The sequence below is a fragment of the Plasmodium gallinaceum genome (genome assembly GCF_900005855.1).
Source record: "Plasmodium gallinaceum strain 8A genome assembly, contig: PGAL8A_v1_53, whole genome shotgun sequence".
Lineage (NCBI taxonomy): Eukaryota > Apicomplexa > Aconoidasida > Haemosporida > Plasmodiidae > Plasmodium > Plasmodium gallinaceum.
Genome location: NW_021628210.1, coordinates 273,264 through 292,649, shown reverse-complemented (window position 1 = coordinate 292,649; position 19,386 = coordinate 273,264). Strand labels below are relative to the sequence as shown.

The 19,386-nt window shown below is 18.3% G+C and overlaps 5 protein-coding genes across 5 annotated transcripts; 3 read left to right on the top strand and 2 right to left on the bottom strand.

Moving 5' to 3' along the window:
- Nucleotides 1–182: 182 nt before the first annotated feature.
- PGAL8A_00072900 (RNA methyltransferase, putative) lies at nt 183–1,389 on the top strand (the record flags this gene model as incomplete). Its single annotated transcript, XM_028674901.1, has 2 exons — nt 183–1,144; nt 1,299–1,389. The coding sequence occupies 2 exons, from the start codon at nt 183–185 to the stop codon at nt 1,387–1,389; spliced, it is 1,053 nt and encodes a 350-aa protein (XP_028525847.1).
- Nucleotides 1,390–2,127: 738 nt separating this feature from the next.
- Nucleotides 2,128–6,858, top strand: PGAL8A_00072800 (conserved Plasmodium protein, unknown function; the record flags this gene model as incomplete). The annotated part of the gene is made up of 1 exon (XM_028674890.1): nt 2,128–6,858. One exon carries the CDS (start codon nt 2,128–2,130, stop codon nt 6,856–6,858), a length of 4,731 nt encoding a protein of 1,576 aa, XP_028525846.1.
- Nucleotides 6,859–8,012: 1,154 nt separating this feature from the next.
- On the bottom strand, nt 8,013–9,365 carry PGAL8A_00072700 (G-protein coupled receptor, putative; the record flags this gene model as incomplete). Its single annotated transcript, XM_028674878.1, has 1 exon — nt 8,013–9,365. One exon carries the CDS (start codon nt 9,363–9,365, stop codon nt 8,013–8,015), a length of 1,353 nt encoding a protein of 450 aa, XP_028525845.1.
- Nucleotides 9,366–11,953: 2,588 nt separating this feature from the next.
- On the top strand, nt 11,954–13,135 carry PGAL8A_00072600 (conserved Plasmodium protein, unknown function; the record flags this gene model as incomplete). The annotated part of the gene is made up of 1 exon (XM_028674867.1): nt 11,954–13,135. One exon carries the CDS (start codon nt 11,954–11,956, stop codon nt 13,133–13,135), a length of 1,182 nt encoding a protein of 393 aa, XP_028525844.1.
- A 1,015-nt stretch (nt 13,136–14,150) lies between these two features.
- PGAL8A_00072500 (conserved Plasmodium protein, unknown function) lies at nt 14,151–18,963 on the bottom strand (the record flags this gene model as incomplete). Its single annotated transcript, XM_028674856.1, has 3 exons — nt 14,151–14,194; nt 14,353–14,444; nt 14,609–18,963. The coding sequence occupies 3 exons, from the start codon at nt 18,961–18,963 to the stop codon at nt 14,151–14,153; spliced, it is 4,491 nt and encodes a 1,496-aa protein (XP_028525843.1).
- Nucleotides 18,964–19,386: the final 423 nt, after the last annotated feature.

Here is a 19,386-nt window from a genome sequence, read left to right as displayed (position 1 = left end):
TTATTCTTTTTTACAAAAATTTATAAATTACTAATATTCTAAAGTGCTTTAATAAAGTCATAAATTAAAATTATACAAAAATTTACTTGTAAATTTGTATTTTTTTCTGATTCTTATATTAATAGAGCAAATTAAATAATATAATTGTTGAATGGTATGTTCTTATAAATTTACGTATAAAAATGTTTCTTTTTGCAAATATATCAAAGAAATATGTAACTAACAGAAATTTTATTTCAGAATTTTTTTTGATGTTTGAGCGAAATGTTTCTCTTATACATAAGAATTTAATTAAAACTAACGGAAAAAATTTCTTATCAGTCATTCATAACAATCAAAATGAAATAATACATGATGAAAATCTAAAACCTTTTTGGTTAAACCTAAATGGAAAGGAAAAAAATAAATTAAATCATTATGCAAAACAAGGGGATAAAGAAAAAGAAGATAGTGAATTCTTAAATATTTCTAAAAGGTCTAAAATGATGAAGTATATAATCAGATTAAGAAAAAAAAAGAATTTTAGAAAAAAAATGAATGAATTTTTTGTGAAGAATTCTAAAACAATATTGTATATGTCAAATAATAAAAATTTATTATTTGAAGCAGTTTTATCTAGTAATAAAGATTTATTACAACATTTTCGGGGTAAATGTAAAAAGTTATATTACGTAAATTATGATATTTTAAATTATATTTTTTATGATTCAGTAAACGTAATGAAGGAAAAAAATGATTCGGTAGCCATATTAAAAATCCCTAATGTGGTAAATAAAATAAAGAATATAAAATTCTTATTAGCTTTCGATAGAATTCGATATGCTTATAATTTGGGTAAAATATTAAATGTTGCTTATTCTATGAACATAGACTATTTATTTTATCTTCACAATACTGTTGATCCATTTAATTCAAAAGTAATTGAAATAACAAATGGATCACATTTAAATATTCCATATATGTATGGTTCATATAAAGATTTAAAAGATTTATGTAGTGAAAATAATTTGGTTCCAATTGTAGCACACATAAATGGTTTAAACCCACATAATATTTTAAAAGAATCTAATAAAAATGGAATTTGTCTTATTTTGGGAAATGAGTCTACTGGTCCTCATCCAGATACTTTAAAATTTGCAAAACCGTAATATTTTAAATAACTTTATAATTTTTCATTAAAATTTTTTCATATTTTTTTTTTTTTTTTTTTTTTCATTTAGATTTGTTTATTTACTTTAGCATTTTTTTATTCAATATTTATTTTGTTATATTTTTTTTTTTCCTTTTTTTTTTTGTAGAATTAGTTTGCCAATGCATGAAATGACTAACTCTTTAAATGTTTCCGTAGCAGCAAGCATTTTAATCCATTATATTAAAAATATGTTATGAATAAATATTATAAATCAAACACGAAATACAATAACATATAGTTGAAATTTATATATATGTATATATATGTATATATATATATATATATATATATATATATATATATATATATATATATATATATATATATGTTTACAATTATTTTTTAAATTTATAATTTACATTGGTTAAAAGATATATTTTTATAAATACTACATTTTACGTTGAGGATTTTGCGTTAAATTTCTTTTTAAATAATTTTTTATAAAGAGAATTTTAATCAATTAAATATTAAGAAAAATATCAATAATTAAAACAAGAAAAGAATAATAAAAAATGAATTATATGGGATAGTTAATTACATGTAAAATTAAATTGGAATATGTGATTATAATTAAAAAAAAAAAAAAAAAGTTTACATAAATAAAAACATGATTTAAGCTATATGTTGAAAATCTTATTAATTTATTAAAATTTTAATGCATAAACCATAATTAAAAAATTATATTTTTAATTTTTTAATAGAACCCTCAAAAAAAAAAAAAATAAAATAAAATAAAATAAAAAGATAAATTATTTTTAAAATAAGAAAAGTATATTCTATATATAATTTGTTCATAAAAAAATGAAAAAAAAATCTTGAAATCATGCATTTATGAAAAAAAAATTAACATAGAAAAACCTATATTTACATAACGTGGAAGTTACACAAATAAAGAAGGATGATTTAAAAAAAAAAAAATTTGGATAAAAAATAAAATGATTAATTATAAAAGAATATGCGTTAATCATGGTATTAAAGCGATATGTATTTTAGATAATTTTTTAGTTTGTGCTTCTGTTGGAAATACCATTAAAATAATAAATCTAATTAACACAGAAATATTATTAGATTGTATTGTATCAACAAGTAGTAATATTTATGGGTTAATTTATAAAAAAGGTTTTAATAACAGTGGGATACTTATTGCTCATGGTGTTCATAAAATTTATTTTTATGAATTAAATATATGTTCTAATAAATGTATACTAAAATTACTGTCAAAATATTGTTCAAATAAATGGATATTAAAAGCTAAGTTTTTACAATGTAATGAAGATGATTCAAAATTATATTGTAAAAAAAACGAATCAAATAAATTGATTAATGAAGAAAACGTTGTTGTTATTTGTTTAAGCAATGGTAGTATTATATTACTAGATATTTATAAAGGTGTTAGTTTCTACAAATATAAATTTAAAGGAATCCATTTGTTGTATAGTTCAGATGTTTATATAAATGAAAAAAAAAATTTTTATAAAGTTTTGGTTGCCGGTGGAACTCCATTTAATAAAATATTGTTATGGGATTTCAAAATAAATAAAAAGGTAAAATACTGGAAAAAAAAAAAAAAAAAAAAAATTGTGTTATTAGAAAATATTCAAGAGTTAAATGGTCATAGAGGCATTATATTTAAAGTAAAATTTTTTAAAAAATCCAAATATATATGTTCTGTTTCTGACGATAGAGAAGGAAGAATTTGGTATAGGAAAAGAAAAGAAAAAGAAGAAAAAAGCATGTTTAAATCAAACAACAATAATATAAAAAATAAATTTTTTAATTATAGATGTATAAAAGTATTAAGTGGGCATAATGCTAGAATATGGGATATTGATATATGCATATTCAATGAAAAATTTTATTTTATCACATGTAGTGAAGATTCTACCTGTAATGTTTATGAAAAAAATTATAAAAAATATTTTAAAATTTGTAATTACAACGGAAATACGGTTAGATGTATTTGTTTTGATTCAAATTTGGGTATAATAATTTCTGGTTCTGATAACGGCACTATATACATTAGACCAATACCATCGAACATTTTTGAAAATATGCACAAAAAAAAAGAAGCAAATTTTGTGAGTTTATCAAAAAGCATAAATAATTCTATTTTAAATAAAAAGGAAAAAAAAAAAATAGGTATAATAAGTGAAGACAGTATCGAAAATAATAAAATATTTAATTGTGATTATTATTATGTTGATAAAAATAGTGTTAGTTCCACATGTGAAGGTAATGTTGTGAAGGATATTTTTAAAAGTAATACGGACAGTTTTGAAAATAATATGAATAATAAATTAGAAAATGATAATGAAAATTTTGAAAATAATATATGTGATGAAGTATGCGCAAAAAATATAGTAAAAACTAATGATTCAGTAAGTTTCATGTTTGATTACTTAAACGAAAAAATGAAAAAAAATAATGATTGGATTAGATCAATAAATCACATTAATTTATATGATATTATTATTTGTACAAATTTAGGATGTATATATATTTTAAAAACAGAAAAATCTATCATAAAATTGTCACTAATTTATGAAGAAAAAAAAGAAAATCATTTATTAACTAGCATAACATATTATGGTTTAAATTATATTTGCTTAGGTTTTAGTAACGGTTTTTGTTGTTTTATATTTTTAAAAAATGAAAATATTTTAAATGGATCAGTTAAATGTGATGAAAAAAATAAAACTACAAAATATTTTAAATGTTTTTCTCATCGTATAAGTGAAATGTGTTTAATACCTTTATCCACTAAAAGTTATGATAATTTAATTTTTTCAACGGAATGCGAAAGTATAGAAGATATTTTATATGCTTTCATTAAAAAGGAAGAGATAAAAAAAGTTAATTCCAGTGAGAATATTTACACTGATAATGATATTTATAACCACTCTAATTTTTATCAAGTAGTATATAATCACGATAAAAAAAATATGGATAATGATTCTCAAAATTATTTATCAAATAAAAATGAATTTTCAATATCCAATTTTTTATTGTGTAATCTTGATCATACAGGAAATGTCAAATTGTTTAGTATAAAAAATATAAATAGCAAAATAGAAATAAACAATATTCTAGAAACGGAAATAGATGTGAAAAATAAGAAATCGAAAATTATATCAATGAATTACGTAATGAGACAAAAAAAGAAAAAAATGGGAATTTTAATTTTTATTGGTGATGAGTATGGGTGCATTTTTATTGTTTATATTAAAATACCCATTCAACTAAAATCAGATAATATTTTATATGATTTTCAAAATATTCACATAAAATCAAAAGACAAAATACGCGTTCATAATAATAGAAAAGTTTTTGATATAAAAATTATTGATCATTTTATATACTCATGTGGAAAAAGTGGAAATATTATTAAATATCAATTATTTAAAGATAAAAATAATATATATACATTATATAAGTTATGTTTAATTAAAATATCATATTATTCTTCAATTTATAAATTACTACCTATGTTTATTAAAAGTAATAGTTATGAAAAAGAAATAAGATATATTATAAAAGGAAATGATAATAATAAAGAAACTAAATATAATATAAATAATTTTAGTAATATTATAAAACAAAATAATGATTATTCAAATGATAATGAAAAATTGCATGATATTCTTATTTGCTGTTTTAAGGAAAAAAAGTTTGTTTTGTATAATTTAAAAGATAAAATAGAATACTTCTCCATTGATTGTGGTGGTTTTAGAAGACCGTTAAGTATTTTTATGAAATCAAGTGAGAATTTTACGAAGACATTTTCTTTTTGCTTTTGTAAAGAAAAAATCATCTATTTTTATTTTAAAAAGTTATACAACAATCATCAGTGTATACCTTATCAGAAAATTTATATTAACGCAGGGTTTCATAACAAAAATGTTTCCTTCTTAATATGGTTAAATAAAAATTATTTCTGCACATGTTCAGAAGATGGTACATTAAAAATTGTTCATTTGGAAAAAATCTTCGAAAATAAAAAAAATAAAAAATGTGAAAATAATGATATCGAAGGTGAATCTAAATATATTAGCAATGATAATAATATAATAAGAAATGGTTTTAATAAGAATAATAATTATAATATTGATTATAATAATTCTAAAATAAATAATATATGCTCAAGAAAACAATTAAAAAAAGATATAAAAAATAGTAGGAACGAACTCTATTATATATTTAAAAAAAAACCCAATTATAAGAAATATAAAAAGGAAAAAAAAATGAATTATCTAAATTACAAAATGCATATTGTTCAAAACATTTATAATCACAGTGAACCTATTTTTTATATATGTTTTTTAAAAAATCCATTTTATTATTCTAATAAATTAAAGATTTTATGTAGTGTAGGAGCAAAAAATTCGGCAAATATTTTTTACATCTTCAATGACATTTACAAAACACCAATATTGTATCATATAGAAAAATTAAAAGTCCAGAAATTTTCAAGTAATTTAAGATATTTATGTGTTGAAGGTTTATATAAGATTTTATTTAGTGAACCAAATAAATATTTGATACAAATAAATATATTTATTGGTACGTCTATTGGTTATATATTTCATTATTCGGGGATATATGAGTTTGTTATTTATGAAAACATTGTTTTATCGAAAATCGTAGAACCTGCTAATGTAATTTGTTCTTACAACCTAAATAGCACTGTTTTATCTTTGAATTTAAAAAATATTGTATTGAATAATTTTGAAAATGAAGAGAATTCTAATGAAAAAATGAAAGAAATGTTTTCTAAAAAATTACAAAATAATTACTTAGAAAAACCAAGGATAAACGTTTCTAAAACAATACAAAAGGATTATGAAAAAAGTAGTTTGTTTCATGAAAATGAATTCATAGAATATAATAGAGATGATAATTATACATTACAAAATGATAAAAATGATGATATAAATCACCTTCTTACATATAATGATAATAATGACCAATGCAAATTTAGAAATAATCAAAATGAAATAAAGGATGAAATTTTTGTAAAAAGAAAAATAGAGAAAAAATTGATCCAAAATATATTATGTTGCGGTTTAAACAATGGTATGATAAAGATTTATCATTATAATTTAAAATTAATATTAATGAAAGAAATTCAAGTACATCAAAATGGTATAAATAGAATATGTGTTAAAAAAGGAAGGAACTTAATAAAAATATTTTCATGTGGAGATGATCAATCGATAAATATATTAATTTTAGAAATTACTATTATTGAAAATAATATTGCTTTTGTTATTATTCAGAACACAAACTTTCCTAATTCTCATTTATCATCCATTAGATCATTAAATATTTTTTCTGATTTTCTCTTAAGTGTTTCATGGGATCAATATATCTACATATGGAAATTAAAAAAAGATAAAAATAAAAATATTATTATAAAGAAAAAAAAACAAATAAAAATTTCAGTTTATGATGTTTCATGTTTAAATACTTTCGTTATTAAAAAAAAAAAAAAGAAAGGAATAGAAAATACATGTATAAAAGAATATCCACAAATAGAAGAAGGAAGTAATAATAAAAATGATTCTTTAAAAATAAAAAGGAGAAAATATACTTATTTAAAAGCTTATTTATGTGTTTCAGGATCAAATGGGAGTATAGAATGCTTTATATTAAAAATTAATAAATAAAAAATTTTAACATAATTTCACTTCATAAAAATATCAATTTTATATTTTTTTTTTTTTTTTTTTTTTTTTACCATCTTTTATTTTTAATTTAAATTCTATTTATAACATTCTAAACAAAGAAAAATTTTGTTATATGAAAATTTTCATTTTATTTAAAATTGTATATTTGTAATAGGCATATGTATATTCTTCTATAATCTATAGAGCTAATTATATTTTATTACCATTTAGTTTATTAGATTTTTATTTTTTAAAATTTTATTTTTACTCTAAATAATAATAATCTTTATGTATTTAAGCTTTTTACATATAAATTATAACGAATTAACTATTTTTATTTCATTATGAATTTTTCAATATTGCAACTATAGATTAAATTAATTAAATTTTATTTTATTTCATCAATAAAATAAAAATTTATCATTGGAAAATTTCTAATAAGTTTTTACATAGGAAATTAATTTTGAAATATCATAATTAAAAGGGAAAAAATAATCGAACGAATAAAATAAAAAAAAGAAAAAGAAAAATGTTTTAAAATTTTAACTACCAAGAGTTTAGGATTTTTTATAGTTTACAAAAAAAAGATGAACATATAAACAAAATATGAATTTTTTCTTATTTGTGTTTTTAGTTTATTGCAAAAAAATGAATTATATTCTTAAATATAATACATAATAAAAATGGTTTTTAAGTAGTCATATAATTTTTCATGTATTTTTTAAATATTATAAAAATATTCTACTATTTTAATTTGCATTTCTACTTTATTAAAAAAACTAACTTCATTTTAAAGTTTACCTTAATAATTTGTTTTATAATAAAAAACAACATATTAATTCTATTAAATAGATATATAGGAATGTGCAAAAAAATGAACTTATCATTGCAACCAATTTATTATTATTGTTATTATTTCTCTTATTTTTCTTTTTTAAAACATTTTGATGATTTTTTAATTACTTAAATTATGGTGGGTCTATTATTTTAACATAGATAATACATCTATTTTTTTTTTTTTTTTTGTTTATAATTATGGAAAGTAATGTTTTAGTGATAAAATGTTACATGTTTTTATTAGAATTAATGAAAATAAATAGTATAATTGAATATATATAAATATATATATATATATATATATATATATATATATATTAATCATTCACTAAAAACTTAGAAAAATCATGACCTAAGAAATAATTTAATTCAGGTTTTAAAATAAAACTTAAAAAAACAACTAAAGCTGCATACCCTTCAAATAAAGAATCAGGTCTGTCAGGTAAATTATAAAATCTATCAAAAAATTTAATTGAAAAAAGAGCATATTTTAAAGATCTGATATACCATATTTTATCTTTAGTATAATTATATAAATACAAAAAAATAATACCATTACCAGATATACCATGGCATAATCCTAATCCTTTTGATAATAGTCCTTTTTCCCATATTAATAATCCCATTTTTTCAATAAATTGATTACTATATTTATTTTGAAAATAATTTGGTACTTTTTCATATTTTAATAATTCAATTAATAGAATAATAAAACCTGGATTTCCATGACACCATTGTATTAATATCTCCTTTTTCTTTTGTATCTTTTCTTTTCTTATTGATGAGTAGACATTAAAATCATCTGTTACATATAAACTTAATATTTCATCAGTTACTTTATATATTAATTTTATATAATTATTTAATTTATCTGTTGTCAAATCTTTACATTTCTCTAATTTTTCTTTTCTTCCATCTTCCCCTATGTCATTATTTTCTCCAATTAATGATAAACATAACTCATTTATATGATCAAGAAAAAATATTATAAGATTAAATAAAACAAATAATATTCCCGCATACCCATGTGCAGCACCTAAATAAATTTTTCCATGCCATTCGAAGTATAAAGATAATGATGTAATATTACGCATATTAGTGCATTTTGTTAAACCATATTCAAATATAGAATTCATAATAAAATATAAATTTTTCAAAATAGTATTTTTATATATTGAGTTAAGCCATACATTTCTACAAAATAAAAAAGAATATATATAACCACACTTACCATATAATAATTCACATTCCTCATTCACACTTCTTAATTCATCCTTATTGTACCTTAAATGATTGACCAATAATTCAATATAACTAAAACTTTTTTTGTTTTCTAAATAATGGTATAACATGCTAGACAAGCTATATATTCCTGTAATACCCTCAAGAAAGGTTATCGTATTTTTTTGTTTATGATTATTCAAATATCTTATGATATTTTTACCTAATTCTAAATACTTAACATCTTTACTACACTCATATAATATTATATTCATATATAAGATTCCTCCTACTCCACAATAAACTGAATAGTTTCTATGATTCTCAATTTCATTGTTTAATTTTAAAGAAAATTCAATTATTTTTTTTTTTATTATGTTTAAATTAAGTTCATTTTCTTCAAATTCTTCTAAATATTTGTTCGATATATATCTATTATCATCCGCCATATTTTTTTAAAAAATGCCTTTTTAAATTAGATATTAATTTAAAGTAAAGAATAAAATATAAGTTTTACACATATGAATATGCATATTTGTAGCTTTAAAATTTTTGTTTTATTTTAAAGCAAATTTAACATTTTCAAAAAAAAAATGTTTTTTTAATAAAGTAAAATATTACAATAACGTATTTTCTAAAAATAATTTATTAAAATTTTTCGGGAATTTATATAATTTTCATGTTATATTTCTTTAAACAGAATAAGTTTAAATATATAATTTTATTTTTCAATTTTAAAGTTAAAAGATATTATTTACATTAGTAATTATTTCAATAAAAAAAAAAAAAAAAAAAGCAATAATATTTTTTAACATTTACTTATATAAATATTAAAAAATTACAAAGAATAAAAGTTTAAAATATAATATTCAATCTAAAAATTCTTTTTTTTCTTTTCTTTTTTTTTTTGTTTTTTTTGTTCCTATGCATCTTATATTTGTGTTGTAGTAATAAAAAAAAGTAAAATAAAATAAAATATAAAAATAAAGAAATAAAAAATGAAAAGTTCTTTTTTTTTTTCTTCTTTAACATAGGTTCAATTAGTTCTTAATATTGTCTAAAAGTTATTTTTTTTTTAAATATTTTTTTCAATATTTTTTTTATTTAAAATTATTTTGTATAGTTTATTTTTGTGTATTTTGTTTTTATTATTATTGGAAAATGAAAGAAAAAGAAATAACTAAAATTTTATAAAGTAATATTTTATATTTCACATATGTTATTATTTCAATTTTATTCTTAGTGTTTATATTATTAATTTATATATTTATATTTTATAATATATCTTAAATATGTTTTATACAATTATGCTTTAATTCTTATTTTACATACACATTTATAAATATAGGATCTCTTAATTTTACTATTGTTTGAATTTAATTTTTATATTTATAATTCTATGAATAATTATTTTTAATTATATACTAAAATAATATATTAATTTTTAAAATTCCATTTTATGGTATTTCCATAAATCATACATTAATAAATATCTTAATTTTACCTTACAGTAAAAATAAAATAAATAAACATTTAATATAGTTATTTTGTATTGTTTCAGTTAAAAAAAAAAAAAAATTAACAAAAAGAATAAAAATAATGTATTAAATAAAATGAAGTATAATTATATGGAATGATGAATATAAAAATTAATAGTAAACAAAATATAGCGTAATAAACATTTTATTAAAAAGTCTATTAATAAGTACATTTGATTGCATTCGTAGACAGAAAAAATAAATTTAATAAAACAGTTTTTTTATTTTTGAATTTTGAATTCTGAATTTCATATAATTTAATATACTATTTTGTTGTTTTTTTCTAATTCAATTTTACTGTCTGTAAAAAATTGTAAAATTTTTATTTTCCTAAACAATAGAATAAAACAAAAATTATAAATGAAATAATATAAAATGGGAAATATCAACATATATGATACAATAATGAAAATATTTTTAAAAGAATTAAAAAATAGAGAGAAAAATAATATATATTTATATATTCTTAACAATAATAACTTGCCCATTAAAAAATTTTCTATATCATCATATGATGTGCACATAAAAAAAAAAAAAAAAAAAAAGTTAAAATTAAAATTTCTTTCATAAAAAGTAAATTAACTTACTGTCCTAAAATATTAGTAAAAAATAAAATAAAGTAGAAAAAAATAGTACTTTTGTGGATTGTTCATATTAAAAAAAATAGTAATTAAAAAATTTCACAATTTCTTATGTATTTTTTTATTTTACAATTTTAACTTCATAAAGTTAAAAAAAAAAAAAGAAAAAAGAAAGAATATTTTAATAAGTAAAACTATTTTGTTTTCAATCATTTTTATAGAAAGTAAAATGTTCTTTACATTACTCATGATTTAATATTTCTGATGTCATTTTTACCTTATTTTTCTTTTTTACATGACCATAACATAATAATAAGGATCTTTTAATTTTATTATTACTTTTTTTTTTTTTTTTTTTTTTTTTAATTATTTATTATTTTTTTTGTTTTTTGTAATTTAATATGATTAAAATTCATATTTTTCTACTTTTATTTTCCTCTAAATTAAAATTTTAATGTTACATGTAATTGTATAAATTCAATTTCTGTGTCAAAAATGTAATAAACCGTTTTTTGTAAATGCATTTAAATAATTTTTTTTTAATAAATTATTGTGTTAATTTATATTATTTGTTTTAAAATAAGTTAAATCATACTTATTTTGGTAATTATTTTTTTTTTCTTTTCCTTAAAAAAAATGGATTAAAAAGAAAAAGATAAAAATATATTATCTCAAAACAAATTGACTGCTAGTTTTTCATTTTGTGTGCTTAAAATTTTATATTTTGTAAACATTTCTTATTATTATAAATAATTAAAAAAAATTTTGTTCTTAAATCATATTTGTCTGATATTATAAAGAAAAAAAAAAAAGAAGAAAAATATATATATATATATATATATTTATTTATAAAACCTCAAAAAAAAAAAGTGTGTGTATCTATTTTATCTTAACTGTTCATAAAATATAATAGTAAGTATGGCCTTGATAAATTTTAAAGAAAAAATTCAAATTTTACTAAAGTTAAAAGAGTCATTAATACCACAGGTTGATGGAAATTTTATAAAAAATTGGGAAATGGAGGCAATAAAATATCAGAGTACAAGCGAAAATATTCTAGTGGAATTAAAAAATATAAATTTTATAGAAGGACTAGTAAGTGCTATTTCGTCTCAATTATCATATCTTCGAATAAATCTACAAAATTATCAAAATATGTCAGAACAAGAAAAAGATAAGTTTAAAAGATTGTATGTTCTAGCTGCTCTTGGATTAATAGCTAAGTTAAAACTTATTTTATTTTTCTCAACATATATTAATTCAAGAGAACATAAGAAATTTAAAAATTTTCCTAATATTAACGAAAATAATTATGAATTGCAACAGAACAATTGTGGAAATTCATATGATAATGAAATAGATTTATCAATTAATAATTCTGAAGATTATATGAATGGCAAGAGTACTAAAAAAAATTCTTTACTTAATAATTTAAATGATTATTATTCGCAATTTCATAATTTTACTGATAATTACAAAGAAAATATTTTTAATGCAATGATACTTAATAATATAGTTAATTATAATTCACAGGATAATAGTGGTAAAAATTTAAATAATAGTAATTTTAATGAAAAAAGTTTTAATGTTTATAATAATAACAATAATAATAATAATAATTATAATTCTCATTTTACAAATAATTTAGAAGATCTTTCTTTAGCAATGATGAATAATTTTTCATTACAAAAAAATGATAATTTGCAAAATTCATCTATTTTAACATCAAAAAAAAGATCTTTACCATCACCTCAAAACCAAAACAAAACAGTGAGTTTTTTAAAAAATTCTCAAACTTTAAATAACATAGAAAATAATCAAGAAGAACATATGTTAAATTATAATAACCAAATAAATAATGAATCACAAAAATTTTTTCATCAAAATCAAGAACAAATTTCCAAATATTTAACTAATATCAATCAAAATATACATTCAACAAATAATGAAAATTCTGAATTAGATAATTGTAATTCAAATTTAAACTCCTATTACCAATTTCATAATGACAATGGACAATCTAAAAATGTTTTACGATCATATAACAATAAAGTTTACGGTATTAACGATAACATTTATAAAAATAGTTATTATTTATAGTAAGGAAAATTTTCAAAAGTGAGTCACAAATAATTATTTTACTTGTAAATCTTGGAAGGAGAAGAAAAAAAAAAAAAAAAAAAAAAAAAAAAAACCTATCGCGTCACGTGTATGCATATTAATTTATTTACTTATTTTTAATATTAATTTAACTTCATATAATTCAAATGTGCCATTTAATAATATTTGTTTTATTTATTTATTTATTTATTTTTTTTTTTATTATTTTATTTTTTCTTTTAAATTATTCATAAAATCTTTTAATATAAATTATAGTTTATTGGCTTCATAAAAGTTTCTTTAATTTGTTTTAAGAATTTTAATGTCAAATATGTATTAATATACATTTAAGAAATATATTTATAATTATTATTTTTCAATTTCACAAAATTATCTCATTTTTTTATTTAAATTTACTTTCATTCTAGTAACAAAAAATTTAGAGTTGAAATATATCATAATAAGAATATATTACCGTAACTCTTTATATTAGTTTGAATTTTTTAATAATGTATTGCTTTTTTTATTCTTTTCTTTAATATATTTTTCTAAAATTTATTTTTTCCTTTATTTAATATATATATAATTAGTACTATTAATTTTATTATTACGGTTAATTTTATTACAACTATTATTATTTTATTGTCCTAATTAATTTAATTATTATTATTATTATTTTTATTTATACTGTTATTTTTATATATATTGTTATTTTTTACTTATATTAATTCTAATATATTCGTATTTAATGCTATGACAATTTTTATTCTTTTCCTTCCATTTAATTTTTTCCTTTTTTTTAAAATATTTTAAAGTAAAATATGGCTTTGTTGATCATTTTTCAATAATTTTAATATATTTATAGAAAAGAAAAAAAAAAAAAATATATAAAATAAGTTAATATAAAACAAGTTATTTTATTTTTTAAACAAGAAGTTATTAAATTTAAAATTCTTTGTTAATAATTTTACAAATATAATATTACATAATAGGTTTATTTTTTTTACTTAGGTTCTCAAGATAAACTTAATATCTTAGCTTTTTTGTTCTTAGCATCATCTGTAAAAAATATAGATTTACATAATTTTAAGAAAACAAAAAAAAATTCAATATAATTTAAATTAATGAAAAATAAAAAATTAAAATTAAAATAATTATATGTAAATAAAAAAGTAGATATATATACAAGAGCATGAAAAAAAAAATAAAATCATTACCTAAAAATAATTCTGTTATTTCAATATGTGGTGTTATGAAGAAATACTGTTTATCATTATTTATTTTAACAAAATCGCAAAACAACTTCATACTAAAAATAAATAAAAATATATATATATATATGTATATATATATGAATAAATATTTTTTTTAATATATTTTTGTCATTATTAATTTATTCTATTAAAGAGATAATTTATATTATTTTTTCTTGTTTTTATTTATTGCTTTTTTTTAAATGGTATTTTCTTTAACTTTTTGACACGTGTAAGTTCATCCATATATACATCAAGTTCATCAAATATATGAAAAGAAGAAGTTTCTGTCAAGGAGAAAGAAGCTAATAATGCCATCTGAATAGTAGACTTTTCACCACCTGATAGGGAGTTCATTTCCATAAAAATATTATTTGAAATGTCTTGGTTAATTGAAACCATAACTTTTAAATTTCTATTTGTATCATCAAATTCTAACTTTCCTTTATAATTATTCATATTTTTCAAAATATTCTTAAAATGAATTGTAATTTGTTCTTTTGTTTTTCCTAAAATAAAAGAGTACTTAGCCTTTCTAAGTTTTATATTAGACAAATGCATATCATAATTATTTTTTAAATCAGATATTTGTTTTAATTGCTTATTATAACTTTTTTCATCATTAATATATTGCTCAATCAAATTATTAAAATAACTCCTCATAGAATTATCAGTATTATCATTTTCATTGAAACCACTCATTTTAAGAATTTCAATTATTTCTTTTTTTTTTTCACATCTTTTTTTCCATAAAGTCTCTGAATATTTTTCACATGTTGAATCTAATCTGAATTCATCAAAATTGCTATTATTTACGTGTTTATCTAATAAGTTATTGTTAGTACTTATAATACTGCTCAAAATTTGTTGAATGTATTTTTCTAATTTTCTTAAGTCTTTTATATCATATTCTTTATTATCATTTAAATAACTAGATTTTTTATAACTTTCTTCTTTATTAACTACTGTACTTTCATCATTTTCTGAAAGCACAAAGAGCTTATTGAATGAATTTAGTGAGGACATAGGAATTTCTACAGAAATATTTTCATCAGTGCATTCTGAAAAATCATTTGTACTCTGAGTTGTAAAAATAAGTTTAATTGTAACTTCTTGCATTAAATCATTTTTATTTTCATTATTACTTTTATTATAATAATCATTTATATTTTCAATTTGAGTTTCCATACTTTTTTGTAGAGTAATATTTGTTATAGCTTTATTTTCAGATTTATTTTTTAAAATTAAAAATGGATTCTTTAAAAAAATATCATCTAACGAAAAATTATTATTGATACATTCAAAATAAATGTTATGTAATTTATTTAATGATAATAAAAAATTTTTTTTATTTTTATTGGAAATTTCATCATTTTTCTGCTTATCCATTTCTAATTTAATTAAAATTTCTTTTAAATCTTGATATTCTTTTATTAAAAAAGAAAATTTCTCTTTTTTGTTTTGCAAATATCCAATATGTGATGAGATTAAACATTTATGTATGGAGGTAGTGGAGTAAGAATTTTCTTTTTTTTCTTCCAGAACTTTTATATATGTTTCTATATCATTTAGATAATTTTCTATATCATTTATATCTTTATTTTTTTCTTTAATTTCTATATCCATTTGTTCCATAAAAATATTATCATGATTTGCCTTCAGTTCATCAATATTTTTCAGTTGATATTTTAATTCATCTTGCAAAAATTTTGATTTTTTAATAGAATCATTTAAATTATCTAAAATATTCTTATAAGAAAGTAATTTTTTGGACACTTTTAGAATTTCTTCATTTTTTTCTTTTTTAGATTTTTCTAATTCTTTTATTTTCTGTTCATTTGTTTTAATTTCTGAATCTAGCACATTATTTTTATCGTCTTCAGAATTATTGTATATTTCACTATTTTTTTTATTTTTAATCAATTTGTTTTCCTCATTTAATAAATTCAAGAAAAGTGGATCTCTATAATATTCTTCTTTTGATGGAAGAAAATGTAAACTTCCATTTGAAAGAACTTTAACCAATACAAAATCATCAATAACATAAATTGATTTTATTATACTTTTATCATTTAAACGTAATAATTCATGTAATTCACTAGAGTTGTTACATATCAACGTTTGAACAATTCTAAAATTATCATATAAATAAAATAACAATGAAGTAGGTAATAAATCAATATTTAAAAAAGAATAAATAGTATTTCCATGTATTTTATCTAATAACAATTGAATATTCTTCATTAATTTATCTCTATTAACATGCTGAAATGCATTAGTAACTATTATATTAAATTTGTTCTTATTCTCTATTTCTATATTATTCAATTTATTTTTATCTTCATAACAACTTACTAACCAAGAATAAAAAATATCACCTAAATGTTTTTCAATAATTGATAATATTTTTATGTTTTCAACATTCTTTTTTAATTTTATATATTCTCCAACTGGACCTATTGGAGCATACGTAAAAGAAAACTCTGTATTTTTCTTACTTGTAAAATTATTCTTTTGATTTTTGTTAATCAGTTTTAATTCTTCATGAAAAATTAAATTATTTTCAGACTTAATAGAAATACTATAATTTTTAATTATATTATTTCTTAAAGAATAAATGTCATACCCATATATATATATTTTTTTTTTTATTTCATTATTTTTAATTTTATGAACTTTGTTTGATTGAACAATAATATCATTTATTTGTTTGTTTAAAATGTCTACAGTATTTTTGTTCTTGCTTATGAGGTACTCCATTTCATAAATAGAATTTTCTTTTATATTTATTTCATTTTGTAATTCTATCTCTTTTTGCATTTCTTTTGTCATTTTTTCATTTAACTTTTCAGATTCTTCTTCATATTTATTTAAGTATTCTTGTAATAATTTTTTATTGTCTTTTGCTTTTTCAAAGGAACTTATATAATTTATAATTTCCTGTCTACGATCAATATATTTTGTTTTTAAATCATTCAATTCTTTAATCATTTCATCGTATTTCGTTATTTTGTCCATTTCCTTTTTAATCAAATTATAAGTAGTTGTGTCTTTTTCAATTACTCGTTTTATATTCAACTTAAGATTTTCACTTTCTTCAACGAGTGTATTCATTTTACTTTGTATATTGTTAATAACTTTTTCATTTTTAAAATTTTCTGACTTTAGATATTCGTTAAATAAAATAATTGTATTTTTTAAAGATTCATAAAAAATTAACACTTTGTAATTATTATCAAGTAAGCTTAACTTATCAAATTCATTTTTCAATATATTATTCCTTTCTTTATATGCTTTTAATTCCTCTTCTTGAGGAGAAAGTAATAACTGCTTCTGTTTTATTTGATTTAAGCAATTCTCTAATAGTTCACTTTCCTTTTCGATTTCCTCTTCTACTATATTTAATCCAACGGAATTCATAAAAAACTTATGCAAGGCTTTTTCATTAATATTACTGAAAAATTGCTTTCCTTTTTCTTGATCTAGATATACGCAAGGACTCCTAATATTTAGTTTTATAAAATTTAAATAGTTGTCAATGTATGATTTTTTACATACATATTTATTTTTTTTTTCTTTATCATTATTAATATTATTATTTTCTCCTTTATTTAAATTAGTTAAAATATCCTTGTTATTATTATAATTTTTCTTTTCACTTAACCCATATAAATAAAACTTGCTTGTATGAGAGGATACAACTCTCTTGATTATAATTACGTCACCGTAAATATCTCTTTTAAAAGAATTCTTTCCTGAATTAGATAGAAATATTTCAATATAGCAAACCAAATTTTTCTTATTTTTATCATAATCTTTTATATAGTTAGCAAGGTTAATATCTCTTCCTGCATATTTACCTTGGCTTCCTAAAGCTACTGCAACAGCTTGAGCAATAGCACTTTTCCCTTTTCCATTTTTTCCTATTATTATATTTTTGTAAGAATTAAAAGTTAATTCTAGATTTTCATGATTCAAAAAGTTTCTTATTCTTAATTTTATTATTTTTCCAGTACTACCATAAAAACTTTTTAAATCAACATCGTTTAACATATTTATATCACAATAATTATTTTCTATTTCTTCATTTATAATTTCATTGCAAATATTTTCTTCTACGTTATTTATATTATTTAAAATTATTGTGTCTTCTATATCATTATTTACACTTACTAAATCATTCTGGTTTTCCATATGATCATTTGTTTCTGTATTTTTTTGTTCTAAAATTTTAGAAATTTTATTTTTTTTTTTTTGACGACCTGAATTACTAGTATTCTTAGATTTCGTTTTTACATCATCACTATCTGAAGATAATTTTTTTTTATGATTATCTGAATTATGTGCAATAATAACTGATTTTTTAATGTTAGTTTTACTTTTATTTCCCTCACTTACGTTTGCATTTAAGTTATTTTTTTCTATTAAATATTCTTCTTTATTTTTCTTTTCATTATTATTTTCACTTCTTTTTCTTTTTTTATTTTTTGAAATATCAGCGTTGTCAAAATATCCATCTTTCTCAATAGCATTATTATGTAATGGATTAATGCTGCTTATTTTAGAATTATTCATAATAAACTATTATTAGTCTTGTTCTCTCAAATAACAAAGGCAAATTATTTAATCAAAATACAAATAAGTTCCATTTGATAAGTATTATTTATTTATTTTTATTTTATTATTATTATTATTATTATTATTATTATTATTATTATTATTATTATTATTATTTTTTTTTTTTTTTTTTTTTTTTTATAGTAAAGATTTCATTATGAATAATGAAATTAACTCACAGTTATTAATTTTATCTTTAATTATTTTAATATATAAGATATATTTTATTACTTTTCAGATATAATAAAAATCAAAACCAAATATATTTCAAAAATTATAAAAAAAAAGAGTGAAAATCTAAAAGGACAACGAAAAATAGAGTTAAATAACATTCCATATGCTTACAATTTAGTAAACAATGAAGATTTAAAAAAATAAAAG